An 18,439-nucleotide genomic window follows, 5' to 3' on the forward strand; every position below is an offset into this window, starting at 1 on the left:
GTTTACTGGGTCAAGAGAGTAGAGAACCATCTTCATGGGTCACCTCAGGCCACATACTAGAAAAGAAAATGTTAAATTTCTTTTTTTTTTTCTCTTTTTTAAAAATTTTTTATTTTTATGTTATTTTTTATTACTTTTAACATATACATTTATATTATTACACATTAATAAAATAAACTATATATAGCAGGAAGAATCGTGAAACAATCAGAACATTCATAGTGATTTGGCTATTTGTATTTGTCAAACTTTAAGAAAGCATCTTTCCTATCTTGCCGAGTCTAAATTTCTAAATGAAAATCAATATCTATCATATCTCATATCTATTAACTTAAAACATGTTTCTTGATCTAAAAACATCTTAACCCCTAACCAACTAAGCTTAATCATAAGACTAAACTATCTGATCTTCAACCCATCAGAGACTTGAGAAGGAATAAAACTAAATACCTGAGTGAACTGGAAGTGCAGGTTAGCAGCTTCCAAAAGGAAAAAAATGACAAAGACAGTTTGCTACCTGAACAGTCACCCAAGACTCTCTATAACATTGGAACATCATCTTCAGCCTTCTAGCCCAATATATCTGACAGAAATATTTGCAAGGCAGGAACTACTGAGGACTTGCTTACCCTGTCTTGGCAGAGTTTGGCCATCAACTCTACCTACATCTAGCCTTGCCTATTTTTAGGCAGAATTCTGTCTGTGACAGAAATGAGAACATTTTGCCCAGTGCTTAGTTTGCCACATATGAAGCCAATTCCATAAGGAGGGTCTTTGCAGTTGATCATTTTCTTTGAGGTAGGCTGAGTGCTGCCAGGAGTTAACTTGTCTTGCTGTCAAAGAATCTTTAGAATGATTAAAACATCTTTAAATCCCATATTCTGTAGGTCTTTGAGGCTGTTGAAGACCTTATTTAACTATTTTACCTTATGTATCTATAGAGTCATGAAAGTTGCTTCCAGGATTCATAAAGTGAAAAAAAAAAAAATAAGTGACTTTCTATGTTGGTCCCTAAGACATTGTGAATAGACTCCTCTTTGCTACTATTTGAGATAAGGTGAGAGATGAACCAAATGTTTCCAAACACCAAAGCTAGGCCTTCTCGCCCAATGGAAGTCCAGCTTTGCCTGTGTTCTCAGCATCAGTGTAGTTTAGCCTCCTCTGGAAAGTTGAGCCATTGACTATTATTCACCTATCTCTTTATGCATTAATGTATGTAATTTATTCACTCTTTTTCTTTGGTTTATCCATTGACAGGACAGCCCTGGAGTGTGTCGGGGGGATATGAAAAGAACAACTGCCACAGACCGGCTCGGTCAGGTATAGGTCCTTGGGAACGAGAGTTCTAGAATCATCGGTAGACAAAGATAGGCGAGTGACAAACAGAGACAAACCAGGGATAGTGTTTGAATCTGAGTGTATTTTGTAGGTAAGCAAGTTGGGTTTTTATACACATTTTTTGGAAATGGGGATTGTTTTGTGGTTACATTATTTTTCATAGAATTCAAAATACAGGATGCAGAGTAATAATGTTGTCATCAATCTTGAACCATCGTTCTTAAGTCATTAGATTGGTATCAGTGCATGTGCTTTCTTTAGCAAAGGTCAATGTTCTCTCATTATACCAAGACAGCTTTTTCTTCGCTCTTCTGTCACTATCTGGAGCTTTCTTAAACACTTTATTTGGAAGTCATAATACAAACTATGATTAATCTGTACGTATGTTTTTATTAACAAGTAGACTGGAACTTGGTGATAATATTGCCTGAATGACCCTTGGCTGCAGTCCCAAGTTAGGGGTCTCGTAGCAACACAGTTACATTTGAAAAGTTCTGATAAGAAAGTAAAAACAAAGGCAGAATGTTCCAAAACAAGAAAGTTGTAATTAGTTACTCCTGGCAGGAACATCAGACCCATTTCAGGAGGCTCTCCCTTGAGTAGGGGTCATAGCCTTGGGTTGTATAGCATCATTTGTCACAAAGACTCCACTGGAGAGGTCATGACAGAACAACCAGCAATTTCAGTCATGTGATACAAGTTAAAAGAGATTTACAGCCGAGCAGTGGTAATGCATGCCTTTAATCCCAGAATTTGGGAGCCAGGGGCAGATAGATCTCTAAGTTCAAAGCCAGAGTTCCAGGACAGCCAGGTATGCACAAAGAAACCTTGACTTGAAAAAACAAAAAAATAAAAAATAGAGAGTTTCACACACCCGTGAGCAATTGTAACATATTGTGATGAATATTGTAATAAAGGAATAAGGAATATGCAAGAACTTTGAGGGCACTGGGGAAATATTCATATGGAGTTTAGGAAGTTGGGAAAGCTTTCTCAAGTAATAAATAATATTATCAATAGTATCTTCAAGGGATGGTGAAAAAGCTCTATCTGTGGAAACCAGAGACACAAGAGCAGGATACATTTGGCAAACGGTTTAACAGCTAATGCAGTTGACACAGTCAGGATGAAGAGCACAGGAGACAGGAAGAGACAGTAGTGGTACCATGCCAGTTACTTAGGCACCAAGCTATAGAAGGTCTTGAGTGAGAAGTTAGATTTAGCAATGGTACTCGGGGAATTAAGCAAGGAAGTAATGGGTTTGTGATTTCAGCAGTCTCTGGCTATGGAGGTGGGAAACAAAGGGCAAAGTTTAAAGGCAGAGAGACCATAAGAAGGCTGGGGAGTTACCCAAAAATCTTCCTGGTGACAATCTGGGCCTGGCAGCTCTTTGGACTAGAGGAGGAGGAGATGCTTTAAGGCAGCAGAATGCAGACGTGTCCATGGTTGAGACTAGAGGGGACCCCCCATCCTGAGCCTTCCGACCCCGTTCTGAGCCATGGGGAAGAGGTACCTTCTGACAACCATGTAAAGGGAGAGGTAGAGAGCTCATCGGCCTCTCTGCCTGTCATAGGTCCTCTCCATATGTTTCTCCTTCCCAGCTAAGCCAGTGGTGGAACTGTAGTTGGTGACAATCCCCTCAGGTGTTAGCTCCTCAAAGAATACTCCCCTGCTAAGCGAAGTGGCAGCTTTTCTCATTATGTAGGCCACTCCTGCTTGACTCATCTCCAACACACTACTCACTTTTCGGCATCATCCACGTGCCCTAAGGGCAAGGACTAAGTCTGCTCGGTGCTGCATACCTGACACCCAGCGCCAGGACTGATACATAAGTAGTGCACAATTACTATTTATTGGCTGGCAAATGAGAACATCCTCGTATAGCTAGGAAGGGCAACCCTTGCTGGCAACTCAAAGAAATCACTACCTCTACTTGTGCATCCGGGTAACATGGCCATGAGCCATGGATTGACCAGCTGCTCTGAATCACGGGGACTCAGTGCAGAGGCACTGGTCTTTCGACAGGTTTGTCCCATTGTCTCATACATAGTAGGGTGTTCCTTCCGTAGCTGCGAGTTTTGTTCTGGTGATTAAAACGTCTCTCTCTCTCTCTCTCTCTAAAAGGCCAATTATACCCAGAGTAAAAAAGTAACTGAAATAATAGTCTGAAATAGGAACAGAGCAAAGTCAAATCTTATACCCTTTAAAAACAAGACATATTACAAACATTTTTAATAATAAACCCAAAATTGAAAGCACAATTGGCTATAGAAAAAAAAATATATATAGGTTGAAAATAAAAACACTGATAATATCAAGTTCTAACAAGGTCATGGAGCAACTGGAAACCTCAGACATGTCTAATTGGAATACAAGATGGTACAACCACTTTTCAAAACAATTTAATATTTTCTTAAATATTTAAACATTCAATTGCCATTTTCCCAGAAATACAATTCTAGGTGTCATCCAAAATAAATGAAAACGTATGTTTATATGAAAACTGGTACATGAATCCTCCTGAAAGTTTTACTTACAGTGACCAAAAATTATAAGCACCATAAGCACCTTTATTTTAATGAATGAAATTTTAATATTGCTATATATATAATTAAATATTATATTATTCAATTTTTTAAAAGAACAAACTAGGGTTTGGGAAGACGGCTCAGTATAAGCGCTTGTTATACAGGAACAAGGCCCTGGGTTTGATTCCCAGGCACAGCAGCAGGCTCTTGCAACCCAGTGCTGAGAGTGCAGAGGTAGCCAGATCCTTGGAGCTCACTGGCCAGCCAGTGAGGCATTCCAGAGCATTGAGAGACCCTGACTCAAAAGGGGAAAGGTGAACAGTGCTCGAGGGGCATACCCAAGACTTCTCTCGGACCTCCATACGTGTATGTGCACCCACATACACATATGCAGTCATACACAGGAACATGACACATGTGCTTACACACACAGAGTGAGAAACAAACTTGATATTGGCAGCCGTGGGTTACACTAAATTAGAAGAATTCACACCGTATGGTTCTTTCTTAATGAAATTCTGGACATGGCAGAGTGACTATAACCAAATGCCGTGGTGATACCACAAGCACCGGATGTACAATAGTCAAGTCTCATCAGACTGGGCACTAAAATTGGTAGTATTTAATCATATGTAAAATATATTGACCTGCACAAGTTTATGAAATTCTTAAAGAATGCACTTTTGAAAGTTTTTAATGAAACAGAAAAAAAAAATGTAAAGGTATCATGGTAGAAGCAGCCTTCCTCTTGTGTTTGAGAATGTTCCTATGAGGGGCCTCCTGAGACACATGTCAATAAGAAAACCTAACCATTCAACTGGCTGTTTCTCCTTTCTATGCTCCTATAGTTTGCATTCTTTTAAGAAGCATTGCTCTGTTTACAGTCAGATATTAGATATATAATATATATCCTTATATATAATATACATAGTCTTTATATAATATTTCCTTTATATGTGTATAATATATACCTTCTGTATAGTATATATCACTTATATATTATATATCCTTTATATATTACATATCATTTATATAATTATCATTTTTATAATACATATCTTTTTATATATATACTCTGTATCTCGTGTGTGTGTGTGTGTGTGTGTGTGTGGCCAAGAATTAAGATGCATGCCTTTAATCCCAGTACTAAGGAGACAGAGGCAGGCAGATGAGTTCAAGGCCAGCCTGACCTACATATGGAGTTCCAGGCCAGCAAGGACTACATACTGAAACCCTGTCATTTCTCTCTTTTCTTTGTCAAAGTTAAAATAATGACTGTTCTTTCACTGCGAGGACAGATTTTATTTTAACCATGTGTCACTGGAATTCATTCTTAGCAAAGGGTGAAACCCACTATCCCTTGAGTTTCAACTTCCAAGCTGTGCTCACTCAGTACACGTGCCTCTTCCCTTTCTCTCGGTAGATAGAGTGGCTGCAGCTGGGTCCAGGACCAAAAAAAAAAAAAAAAAAAAAAACCACTTGCCCCCAAGGAAGCCAAGGCCAGAACAAGAGGGTCAAAGAGAATCAGAACCACACAAAGATCCTCAGAAGCTGTGCACTCACACAGTCTGGCCACAAAAATTCCTGCCAACCTGGGATAAGTTTGTAATACCAACTACATAGAAGGCTGAGGGGAGGAAGAGGACTGTAAGTTTAAGGCCAGCCAGGGCAACTTAGTGAGACCCTATCTCACAATAAAAAATTTTAAAAAGTAAGAGGAGGCCTGGGAATGCAGTCCAACGGTAGGGGTTTGTCCAGCAAGCAATTGAAGCCCTAAATTCAATCTCTAGCACTGAAGAAAAAAAAAATCATTAACATTCTTTTCCCTCCTCTGACTCTGCCTCCTCCTCCTCTCACTTTGTCACAAGATTCAGGGCCAAGCCGGAAGTCATGCAGAACCATCCTAGAACCTCAGTACAGAAGGTAGGCATGCATCCTGGGCATGATCAAAGACAGCTAGAATCAGCATACCTCGAAGCTTTTCAAAACACGGCCCTCAGGCATCCCAGGTCCTACAGCTAGTGGGTACCAAAACACCCAGGTATTGGTCAAGGCCTCCCAAGGTGAATCTCACACTGCACTCAGAGGCTTCTTCTACAATCTGTCTATATCCTCCACCCTCCCTGTAGAGAATTACCTGTGTTCCTGCTAAAAACACAGATCCCCAGGCCACACCCCTGCGGCATCCCTTATGATGGTTCTAGGAGGGCTCAAGAATCTACCATTTTAAGCAGCCTCCCAGGACCCTGCTGCAGGACATCAGCAAACATTGTGCAGTCCCCTGGTGAATGTCAAAGTCAAATCTTCCTGGCAGTCCCTACCAGGTTCGAAGGAAGAGGCAAGAGGACTGATAGGGTAGCCAGCATGCTTCCATTTATTAAAAGGTTGACAACGTTTCGGAGGAGCAGAAAGCTAGGGTGGACCAACAGGTCCAAAGCTCAAGAGAACGCCTCATAGCTGCAAGGCATTTGACTTCATGCAAATGAAGCCAAAGACATAGAATTTGGTGACCACCTCATTGGAATTCAGCTTTAATTTCTTGCCAGAAAATAGCTCTTTGGTCCAGAGTGCCTTAGACACCAGGGCAAGCTCTCCTCTCAGAAACCACATGAGAGGCAGGTCAGTGTCTTGGAGGTGTGTGCGAAGGAGTCAGGAGATGAGGAGACCTCCGTGTGGAGTAGGCGGAGGCTGTCCCCATCACTGCCTCAGTTACAGGGAGGGAAGGTCTTCATTTCGTCTCACACACAGGTGTCGGCTGACAGCACACTGGACCACAGCACCCGCCGCCGCCTCCACAGCACCCGGAGCCACAGCAGCTGCTTCCGCAGCCCCCGCAGCCCCCGCAGCCTCCGCAGCCCCCGCAGCCACAGCAGCTAGACCCGCAGCCAGACCCGCCGCAGCCAGATCCGCAGCCAGAGCCTCCGCAGCCACAGCAGGAACCACAGCAGCCGCAGCAGCCCTGCTGGCAGCAACACTCCTCACAGCAGTCTTGTTCCTGGGAGCAGCAATTGACACAGTCTCCCGGGCAGCATCCCATGGTCCCAGGCAGTCAGGTCGCAGGTCAGGAATGCAGCCGGAGCTTCCCCTAGGTCTGACAGTGGCCAGCTGGATAGCAGCTTTTATATCCCCTCACCCAGGGGTGTTGGCACAGGGGACAGGATGTTTGCTTTGTTATTATTTATCCTGGTTTCCATAAGAACATCTCATTAGCTGGCTGTTTATTTTCCAGCCGTGAGTACCTCACCTCATAAAAAAAAAAAAAAAAAAAAAAAAAAAGCCCCACTCGTCCCAACTAATATTTGTCCAGAGGGTAAAAATACATCTGGGGAAAGACCTGTCATTAGGCAGGTTGGAGAGAGGAAGGGAAGCTCACCAAGGAATCTACTCTGGCTGCTCTCCCATATCTTCTCTGGTGGCCAAAAAAAAAAAGGAGGCTCCTCAGACTCCTCTCTTTGACTGGCGGTTAGGCTGTTTTCATGGATGCTGACCCTAGGAAGAAGAGTAAGAATGAGTGGGCGAGCCTCCTGCCTCCACAGAGGCTGCTGCAGAGAGTCTGGTCCCCGGGCTCCTCCCACGGCATTTTCTGCCCAGCCATGTGAGCAAAGCAAATATTTGTATCTGTGTGAGGTATGTGGGTGTGTGGTGCACGTTTGTTTAGGCTTGGCAGGTGAGCATCAATCACGAGTAATAACTGACTTGTGAGAGGCAGGTAGACTCGCCATAAAACTGCAAAAGGCTGGGGAACCGCATTCTCTGGAGGCTGCGATGAATTGAATGAACGTTCACACTTCTCCCCGTGTGGGCGGGAAGAGCGCAGGGCTGTACCTGCTACCCGCAGCCCCAGGCCTTTCCTTAATGGAAGATGGAGATGAAGGAGGGAAGGAGGGAGGGAGAGAGGAAAAAGGAAATGGAGGGAAGAAGAGAGGAGGCGAGAAGGAGAGAAGAAAGGATGGAGAGAGAAATGAAGAGGGAAGGAAAGGTGAGGAAAATGAGAGAAGAGAAGGTAGGTATGGTGGGAGGGAAGAAAGAAGAAGAGAGGACGGGAGAGATGGAGGAACGGAGGAACGGAAGAAAATGGGAAAATAAAGGCAGAATGAATGAAAGAAGGAGAGAGAGTAAAGAAGAAAGGAGGGCGAAGGGAGGGAAGGGGAGATAGCAAGCAAGGGGAGATGGGAGGGAAGAAAAGAAGGAAGGGAGGGAGGAAAGAGTTATTTTCTGACAAGAATTAAGCTGAGGTCCAATGAGGTGGCATGAAGTCAAATGCCTTGCAGCTATGAGGCGTTCTCTTGAGCTTTGGACCTGTTGGTCCACCCTAGCTTTCTGCTCCTCTGAAACGTTGTCAACCTTTTAATAAATGGAAGCATGTTGGCTACCCTGTCAGTCCTCTTGCCTCTTCCTTCGAACCTGGTAGGGACTGCCAGGAAGATTTGACTTTGACATTCACCAGGGGACTGCACAATGTTTGCTGATGTCCCACAGCAGGTGGATGAACATCAGCTGTTCTTCTCACAAGCCTGTTCCCCATCGCACACTTGGGATCAGACCAAAACCACGTGTACATCTACTACAGACCCTCCTCTCTTCCCCCAAGGCACTTGACTTCCTGGGATGACACTGGAATGTCCCACACTAACGCCTCCTCCTGGCAGGCCGTCTGTATCATCCACACTTGTAGCTTCTCTTCTCGAAACTCAGCATTCAATTAAGTTAGGAGTTTAATTCAGTAAGAAAGCGAGGAGAAGTAGTGAAACCTCAGGGGAGATTTTAGCTGGGGTCGGTTGCCTGCGAGCTGTATAACCACACAAAAGGCAATGGCCGTTGTATCTGTGCACTTGCTCACCATTCCCATTTTCACTTTTATAGATTTTTTTTTTTATTTTATGTATATAGGCATCTGGTCTGCATGGATATCTATGTACTGCTCCTGCACCTGGTACCCGCAGAGGTCAGAAAAGGGCACTGGATCCTCTGGAACTGGAATTGTAGATGGTTGCCATATCAGTCCTGGGAACTAAAGCTGAGTCCTCTGCAAGAGCAACAAGTGTTCTTAAGTGCTGAGTCTCTCCCTCCCTCTCTCCCTTCCTTTGTTCCTTTCTCCCTCCCTTTTTTCCTCCCTCCCTTTCTTCTCTCTCTCTTCTTTCTCTTTCTTCATTTTCCTTTTTTATTTTTTTTTTAATTCCTGCCAACTATGCCGGGTGGGATCACTCCCAGGAACTGAGTCCAAAAAGGTCTACTTCTCCTGTTCCCATTAACCTCTTTTCTCTCCTATCTAGGGTAGGTGGGTTGGAAGGGAGGCCTAAGCATTAAAGAACCCCCAAATAAAGCAAGTTTGGAAAAGGTCAAAGCCTACAAGGGTCCACAGATTAGGCTCCAAGGGCACGTTCTGAGTTGGGGAGGGGGCAGACATTTCTGTCTCCACTTTAAGCCTTGGGACATTGCCCGGCTCTAGGGATGATCACAGAAGCTCCAGAGCCAAGGAACTCCACCCTCGCCTAAGAGGGTAGGAATACAGATGGGGAATCTGGGCCAAATAATACAGCCCCTCCTTGCTTCCCTTGTCTTTTCCTTGGAGATGGGCTGGAAGTGAAGCCTCCTCTAAGAAACGCTAGACAGATGACAAAAGTGGAGCAAGAATGGGAAATGCACAGCTTCCTCCTGGTGTGGATCCCAGTACTTTTTTTTTTACCAGATAGGGAGCTTAGGGCATGAAGGACCCCCCCAAATCATCACTGGGTCCTAGATCCTCAGGCTAGTTTCACATCACCATCACCTTGAGTGGTGACTTCCCAAAAGCATTTGATTCCCTGAGATGGCACTGGGTTGTTCCACATTAATGCCGCATCCTGGAAGACCCGCTGCATCAGTGCTTCTCAACCTTCCTAATGCTGTGAGCTTTTAATACAGTTATATCTTCATGTTATGGTGACTCCCCGCCCCCAACTATAATATTACATTTGTTACTACTTCATAGCTGTAACTTTGCTACTGTTATGAATTGTACTATAAATATCTGAGATGCAGAACATATCTGATGTGCGGCCCCTGTGAAAGAGATCACGGCCCACGGGCTGGGAACTGGTGCTCTCTGTCATTCTCACATTTTTCTTTTCTTGAGACTAAGCATTCAGCTAAGTTGGGTGTTATATAGGACAGATCTCCAGATGCATCCCTGTCATATATTAAGTCAGAATGTGAGCGTTTATGAAGTTATATGCTTACAAGTTTCTAAGGTGGGCTAGACTATTTTATTGGCTATGAACCAGTGACATTGTTTAACAATAGTTTAAACACACACACACACACACACAACCTAAAAGCACTCACATATTTTTGGAAGACAATACCAGTGTCCATAGGGACATATTCGTGACAGATTGGACTCATTTACCAAGTGCTCTGTTTGCTGGTCCAATGTCCTTGCCGCAGAATTGCTCCCCAGCCTGACGCTTGGTGGAAGGGCATAATGCAGCAATGTCCACAGCACACACATCCTTCTGTTTCACTGTTTTGTGTACAACTTGGATAAGGCTTAATTGTGCTTCCCCAGGCTGTGTGCTGGGAGCTTGGCCCTTGAGACTGTAATGTGAGACACTGTAGGACCTTTAAGAGACAATGGCCAAGTAGGTCACTGAGATGTTGCCCTCCAGAGGGAATGCTGGTCTCTAGAGATAGTTCTAATGAAAAGCCGAACCTGACTTGTGGATTGTCCTGTAATGCCCCATCTGGGCCAGAGATCTTGCTCAAGAGTTCCTGTCTAGTAATGTGTTCTCTCTCTCTCTCTCTCTCTCTCTCTCTCTCTCTCTCTCTCTCTCTCTCTCTCTCTCTCTCTCACTCTCTCTCTTTCTCTCTGTCTCTTTCTCTGTCTCTCTCTCTGTCTCTCTCTGTCTCTCTGTGTGTCTCTGTCTCTGTCTCTTTCTCTGTCTCTCTCTGTCTCTCTTTCTCTGTCTCTCTCTGTCTCTCTCTGTGTCTCTGTCTCTGTCTCTTTCTCTGTCTCTCTCTGTCTCTCTCTGTCTTTCTCTGTCTCTCTTTCTCTGTCTCTCTTTCTCTGTCTCTCTCTGTCTCTCTCTCTCTGTGTCTCTGTCTCTGTCTCTCTGTCTCTGTCTCTTTCTCTGTCTCTCTCTGTCTCTCTCTGTTTGTCTCTGTCTCTCTCTCTCTCTTTCTCTCTTCCCCCTCCCCCCTCCCCCTCCCCCACCTGCCACAGCCATGTGCTGATGTTGACAATATACCATTGAACATCCTGAAATCTAAGTTAAAGAAACTTCTTTTACAGACTTATACCCAGCTATAGTAACAATAAACTAATATCCAAGATTTTTAAAAAGGATTCAGTGAAGAGTCTTCTCTGACTTCCTTGTCCCCATTGTTCAGTGTTCTTGCCTCTCAGCCAACCCCTCTCTGCTTCTAGAATTCACTTGACACCTCTGTGCTCCCACTTCCTCTGTTAACTATGATAATAATAAAGCCAGTCTCACAGAGCTGCTGGGGTGAAATGAGTGCACACATGTAACAAGGTCTCCAGATCTCAGCACAACTGACGCCATGATGGGAGTACCACTCAGGCCTTGGAACCCAGCATGTAGGCAGGCAGCGCCATCTGACAAAATCATAACGAAGACCTAATCCATCCAAGTCCATAGTTCTGGCAAAGTCCCTGAATAACTAACCTTGCTGTTTGGCTTCTGTAGTTCTGTTTCTGGCAAACTGATCTTGCTAGCTGAGGCGGGTCAAGCCAGGCTGTGGGTTTTGGGTCTTAAAAGTTCACCCTGAGAAAGGCTCAGGACTGTACTGGGGTCCCTAACACCCGGGCTGGCTGGCTGATAAACACTCTCTATTGCCTTGAAGCATGTCTTATCTTAGGTGGTCTTCTCCGGTGGATAACTCACAACATATGTGCCAATAGAATCCAGGGAACAATGGCTAGTCGCCTGCTCTTAGATAAGCATCTGCTATTGCAAATATACAATAAAGTGTGTGTGTGTGTGTGTGTGTGTGTGTGTGTGTGTGTGTGTGTGTGCGTGCGTGTTTCATTAAATACATAGAGATATTTTCCCTCAATCAATGATTCTTTCATTTAAGTATTTCAAATAGAAAACCTGATGGAGAACCAGTCCCCAGGCTGGGATAAATAATGGCTGCCCTATGAAACAGAATGGGAAAGAAGGTCACTCCTATACTCCTCAGTAGTCGAGATGGAGCACACAGTCTTCAGTCTTATGTAGCAATCTAGAGGTGGGAGGCCCATGTTGGCTAGGATCGAGGGTAGTGGGCAGCCGAGCCACTGCACTCAATTACCCATTACTCATAAAAAAAAAGAAGTGCGGGTGGGGGGAACGTGGGCAGCATAGAGAGAAGTGAAGTGATAGGGATGAACTTTGACCTGGGTAGTAGCAGGAAGGACAGGTGTTCAAGGATGAAACCTGAACGATAGCAGTCCCTCAGAGAAAAGGGGGGACAGTCTACAGTGGAAATGGGTACAGTTGAATGAGTATTCCCCAAAAATCTTAGGTGGCTGGGAACCCGGCCCCCCTGAACCTCACCTGGGTAAGGGGTGACTCCGTGACTCTGTGCCTCTCATCACTCCCATGTGAGGACAAGATGAGCAGGACACCTGTGAAGAGGGCTAGGAGGGTTCAAATCTCTCCTGTCTTCCTGCACTCCGAAGAGAGCTGTCTGATCTAGTGCAGAGACTATAAAAAGTCCAGTGCAATCAGCCCCATCTGGTGACAGAGACACAGGATGTCTGGGAAAATGCTCCCTTCACTGGTCACACCTGCTGCTGAGAAGGGGGGGGACATCTCCAAATGAGATAGGCCTTGGGCTTCTTTAGCTCTAGAGAGGCAGGGACAAAGTGTCCGGAACCAAGAGCCCAGGGGCCTGTGAAAGGGATGAAAAGTCAGGAAGCACAGGATGCCACTTGCTACAACTGGAGCCTCTCCAGGGGGCAAGTGTACGTATGTGTGCTATGCCGTGAGGGTGGGGGGTGGTGGGCAGCCTATCTCCCTCCCAGAGTGGAAGCCCGGAGCCACTAGCTACTGTACGGTAGAGGGGTTGAGGCCATAGCTAGGAGCCTGGGGCAGGGGAGCTGAGCAAGCTGGGAACTTTGCTTCTCTGGGGAGAGAGCAGGTCAGGATGCAGGCGTGGCCACGCCAACCTCTCTTAGGATGACTGCCAGAGGCTCCCCTCCCCCTTTTCCTGCTTTTGGTCTGTCCCTAGATGTCCTGTCTGGAGTTGTAGTTCTCCAGGGCTCCCCATTAGCCCTGTCTTTGCTCTGCTTTGACAGACCCAGGTGCTGACCCCTTCCAGGTCCTCTCATTGCTTTTCTTTCCATGTCAGGGGGCCAAGGCTTAGCAGGACTTAGTGCTGTCCTTTTCCACCCAGGCAGAGATGGGTCCCAGGCTGCTGGGCTCTGGCTCCAGGCTCTGCACTGTACCTGCCTGGCCAAGGTAGAAAGCGGACTCCATTTTAGCAGTAGAGTGAACCACAGGAAAAAACCCACCTCCACTTCCCTTTAGAGACCTACACATGTTGTCCTTTGCACGGGTGCCCCACCCCTGGCAATAACGACTTTCAGATCATTCCATCGCCACACACATAAAGAAGTTCTTCATAGGGTTCTATTGTCTCATAGCAGTAGTCTACATTAAGCAATCCCCTACCGAAAGACATTTAGGTCGCCCCTACTATTTCTGATATTTTCCTAACATAGCCATGCTGTGGAGAATAACTGTATTTTAAATCAGTTTACACGTGTCTTGGTACTTCCCTGCCATAAACTCTTTGAAGAAAAATCACTGGGTCAATGAGTTCTTGCGTTTGTAATTTTCATGGATATTGCCACATCTCACCCTTCGTAAAGGTACCAAATTACACTCCCTTCAGCATCGTGCTCCCTTCCCTTCATGTGTCACCTACACGATGCTTATCAAGGAATGTGACCTTGCCCTTCTGACACAGGAAAGATAGCAGGGTTAACTTGCATCGCTGCTGTGTGTTGAAATGCGAGCTGAGCCCCGTCTCTGGTGAATTATCTTTTCATTTTATGCCACTGTCCATCTTACTCTTGGGTGTTTTATCTTTAATGGGAATAGTTTGCACTGCAGAAAATAAACATTTTGTTTGTATTTAGTTGCATACATGGATTTTTTTATTTCTTAAGCTTTATTTTATACACTTACAACTTGCAAATAAAATAAATACCACATGAAAAGATTAACCAAACCCAACATCTTTACATCTCACTGAACAGTTGAGAAAAGGCATTCTGGAGTTGTGGTGCTTCACACTGAATTTTACATTCTCACTATCAAATATATTCTTTTATATTATTTTAAATATATTTCCCCATACAATATATCCTAATTATAGTTTCCATGCCCCCCAGATCCTCTCCATTTTCCCACCCACCCAAATCTATACCTTTTCTTTCTTTCTCTCATTAGAATACAAACAGGAATTTAAAATAATAAGATAAGATAAAAAAAAAAACAAAATAGGACAAACAAGCAAACAGGAAAAAAAAGAGTCCCCCTCAAAAATGCAAGAAGCACAAACAGACTCTCTCTCTCTCTCTCTCTCTCTCTCTCTCTCTCTCTCTCTCTCTCTCTCTCTCACTCACACACACACACACACACACACACACACACACACACACACACACACACACACACATGCATATACAGAAAACCCATAAGAATGGAGCTGGAAACCATATTATATAAGCAAAATATCTATAGAAGAGAACCCCAAAAATACCATTGAGTTTATTTTGTGTTGTCCGTCTTCTGCTGGGCTTGGGGCCTGCCCTTTGGTGTGGTTTGTACACCCAGTGAGTCTCCACTGGAAAAAAAAAATCAAACCTTTCTTTGCAAGTTCGTATCAATTGGAGTTAGTTTCTGGGACAAGGATGGAACTTGTGTCCACATCCTCCTCCTAGCACTGGGCCCCATCTGGCTTAAACCTGTGCAGGTCCAGAGCATGCTGCCACAGTCTCTGTGAGTCCTTACATGCATCAGTCCCGGTGGGTGTGGAAGACACTGTTCCCTTGATGTCCTTGGTGTCTTCCATCTGCACCAGCTCTTACAGTCTTTCCACGTCCTCTTCCTCAGGGTTTCCTGAGCCCTGGGGCCAGAGATTTGATGGAGACACCCCATTTAGGACCGAGTAGTTCAAGGTCTCTCATGTTCTGCACATTGTCCAGTTGTTGATCCCTTTATTTGGTGGCGCATGGCAGTAGGATGTGCTGAAAGAGGCGAAAGCCGGAGCATCAAGGGCCTGAGGCCACAGTGGAAGGGGACACGTTCAGTCCTGATGCGACTTAAAAGGCTGGGGTGGGTGAGAGGGTTCCCCTTCTCTGGGGAGTAGGGGAGGGGTGGTGGGGGAAACGGGGAACGAGGATCTGACTGGATTGGGGAGAGAAGGAAGGGGGCTATGACGAGGATGTAAAGTGGACAATTAATAGAAAGAAATGTAAAGGTTTAAAAAAAGAAAGAGAGAAAGAGTCCTAGGCCAACTCACCATCACTCAGACAAAGGAAAAAGATTTTTGACAATGTATTTAAATAATTATTTTCCCAGCTTGCCACATCACATTATTATTTTTTCAATATCTATACATTTGGTATTTATGTGTGTATACACATGGTGAGTGTGTGTGTGTGTGTGTGTGTGTGTGTGTGTGTGTGTGTGTGTAGTCAACTTCCAACAGTTGATTCTCTCCTTCCCCCTTGTGGGTCCTGGGGACGGACACCGGGCTTGGTGGCAGGCGCCTTGAGCTCTTGATCCTTCTGTCTCCATTTCCCAAATGCTGTGATTACAGACGTGTTCCACTGGGGTCCACTTACAAGTCTTGGAATCTCGGGGCTAGAGAGATGTCTCAGCAGTTAACAGCACTAGCTGTGCTTCCGCAGGACAGTTTGGTTCACAGAACCCACGTGGCAGCTACAACACTCTGTGACTCTAGTTCCAGGGGATTCAACACCATCTTCTGGCCCCTGCAGGTACCAGGTATGCACATGTATACACGCATACATGCCCACCCATACACATAAAATAAAAATAAATTTTTTTTTAAAAATCTTATTGTATGTCTAGTAGGGCATTCATAAGATCCCCTCATATTTATTTATTTGAATTGAATTCTTAATGTATTTACTTTATGACCAATTGTTGCTTTCCACAACTGAAATCAGAGAGAGGGGGGAGAGAGAGAGAGAGAGAGAGAGAGAGAGAGAGAGAGAGAGAGAGAGAGGACTTCCCTTAGGATATTATCTATTTTCTGCTGAAATTTCTACTAGGCTATTCATCTTTGCTAATTTATGACGTTTCATTTTTCTTTATGTCAGTCATAGATATTTCAAAAGTTGCCACAGAGCAACATTTACTTGCATCTGTGATGTCATTATGTACTGCATTTTCTTTTAGGTGAACAAATCTATCTTTCTTTCTTGTCCTGTTGTGTTTTTGAAAGTTGTTCTTTATCTCCAAATCAAACGTGTGTATTTTTATTTGTTTCTAGCTTTTACGGTCGCAGCTTTATATTTAATCATGTTACATATCACGAATTTACTCAGGTGTGTGGCAGGCACTGTTTAATTTAAACCACCTTGGTTTTCCTAGTTAAAGAAATTCACACTTAAGTAAAATGAACAATTCTAATTTTAAAACTATTTTTAAAGTAATTGTGCCCTCACTGTCAGCCTTGATCAGAGAATCCTATTTTTCCAGTGGACAACGGCAAACATGTCCGCACAGGACGGTGGGGATAAGTGACAGAAACGTGCTCAGCCTTCAGAAAGCCAGCCACACCTTCCCTTCAAGGGACATTATTGTAGAAGGTGGTGGGGAAAATGCCAGGCGCACCTTCCCTTCAAGGGACATTGTTGTAGAAGGTGGTGGGGAAAATGTCATACCTAGAAGACAAGGAGAAGGAGTGAAAAATGTAACACACAGCCTACAGCACACCATCACAGAGGCGCGCCAGGTCAGGCGTCCACCCTAGGTCTGCAAAGAACGAGACTGGGGGCTGGAGAGATGGCGCAGCAGTTTACAGCTTTTGTTGCTCCTGTAGAGGACCCAGCTTCAGTTGCCATCATCCATATGGAGGGTCAGAAGAGCTGACATCCTTGTCTGACTTCCATGGGCACCAAGCCTGCAAGTGGTACACAGACTTACACACAGGCGAACACTCATGCACATAAACTAAAATAAATCAGTCTTTACATCGATTAAACAAAATCAAGAACAAGATTTCAACAATCAAACACGGAAGGAAGAGGGGCTGAAGGACCCCCCCCCCCGCGAATCTCTCACTACTGGGCAGTTTGCTACTGACAGGTTAAGGGGTAGTGGGCATTGCCTTCAGCTGGGTAACCACTGGTGACCCCACCAGGCTGCATGGACGGTAACAAACCGATGCTAACGCATGTGGTGGTTCTGGTTAAATTAAAGCAAAAATCATGAGTCTGGAGAAAGGACAGGGAGGGATAACCAAGATGCGAGTGTGATAAGAGAGTATGTGAGAGCTAGAAAAATACATACACGAGCATGAAGTTGTGAAAGGACAAAATGAATCAATGAATAAAATAAAGTTTTGGTTTAAAATAAAAGAGTAAGCATGCCCTCTGTTCTAGCGGCCTCTAGTGTTCATCTCATGATATTACAGATGGAGTATCATAGTGTCATGGCTCAGACTGCTCTGGGCAATTTATAGGTAGGATTTGCATGTGTGTGTGTGTGTGTGTGTGTGTGTGTGTGTGTGTGTGTGTGTGTGTGTGTGTGTTGCTCAAGATTTACAATTAGCGTAGTGGTATCTACCTGCTCCTGAAGTCGCCCTCCTTTCTGTACACACTTCCCTTAACTACAGAAATTGTCTCTTTGTCTTAAGGAAAGTGCTGGCGTCAGAATACCCTTAAGTAATGTCTAACTTGACGCAAAGACACACACTGGGGCTATTTAATTCACTAATTTATATTGTACACAAAGTATTCACTGGGTTTCTGTTAAATGAGATTATAAGTATGAGCTGATTTTTCTGATTACAGTGGAGTCAAGCTTGTCAATTAGAATGTATAGGTGCAGGCACCCTCACTCACTCACCTATCAGTGCTCATTTCATTTTGGCTCCGGGAGCAAAATGAATATTCTGTACCAATAGAAATGTCTGTTGCTGTGCTGTGGAGAAGGCTCAATGGGCCAAGAAGCATGCCCACTGACTCAGTCCCTGGAACCCACATGGTAGAAGGAAAGAACCAATTTCCACAAGCTGTTCTGTGACTTACACACACACACACACACACACACACACACACACACACACACACACTGTACTTTTTAATTATTTTTAAAAAGAAATGTTTCTATACATGCACTCCACAGGGCAGTAGACTCCAGCTGCCTGTGCCCATTGGACACTTGAAATGAGTCTGGTGCTGGAGAAACTGATTTTTTTTAATCTCTGTTTAGCGTTAATATATTTTTGTTGAAATGACAACTTGCATATGGAGCTGGTGTCAAACACAAAAGTTATTTCAGACTATATGGTAGGATGTGATATTTGAACAGGCAAGATAGTGTGTG

General features: G+C 44.4%; 1 protein-coding gene across 1 annotated transcript; it reads right to left on the reverse strand.

The window, feature by feature from the left end:
• Nucleotides 1-6,070: 6,070 nt before the first annotated feature.
• Nucleotides 6,071-6,971, reverse strand: LOC127199863 (keratin-associated protein 17-1-like). Its single transcript, XM_051157852.1, has one exon. The coding sequence runs from the start codon at nt 6,901-6,903 to the stop codon at nt 6,595-6,597; it is 309 nt and encodes a 102-aa protein (XP_051013809.1). The 5' UTR covers nt 6,904-6,971; the 3' UTR covers nt 6,071-6,594.
• Nucleotides 6,972-18,439: the final 11,468 nt, after the last annotated feature.

Source organism: Acomys russatus, chromosome 16, assembly GCF_903995435.1.
Source record: "Acomys russatus chromosome 16, mAcoRus1.1, whole genome shotgun sequence".
In the NCBI taxonomy this organism is placed as follows: Eukaryota; Metazoa; Chordata; class Mammalia; order Rodentia; family Muridae; genus Acomys; species Acomys russatus.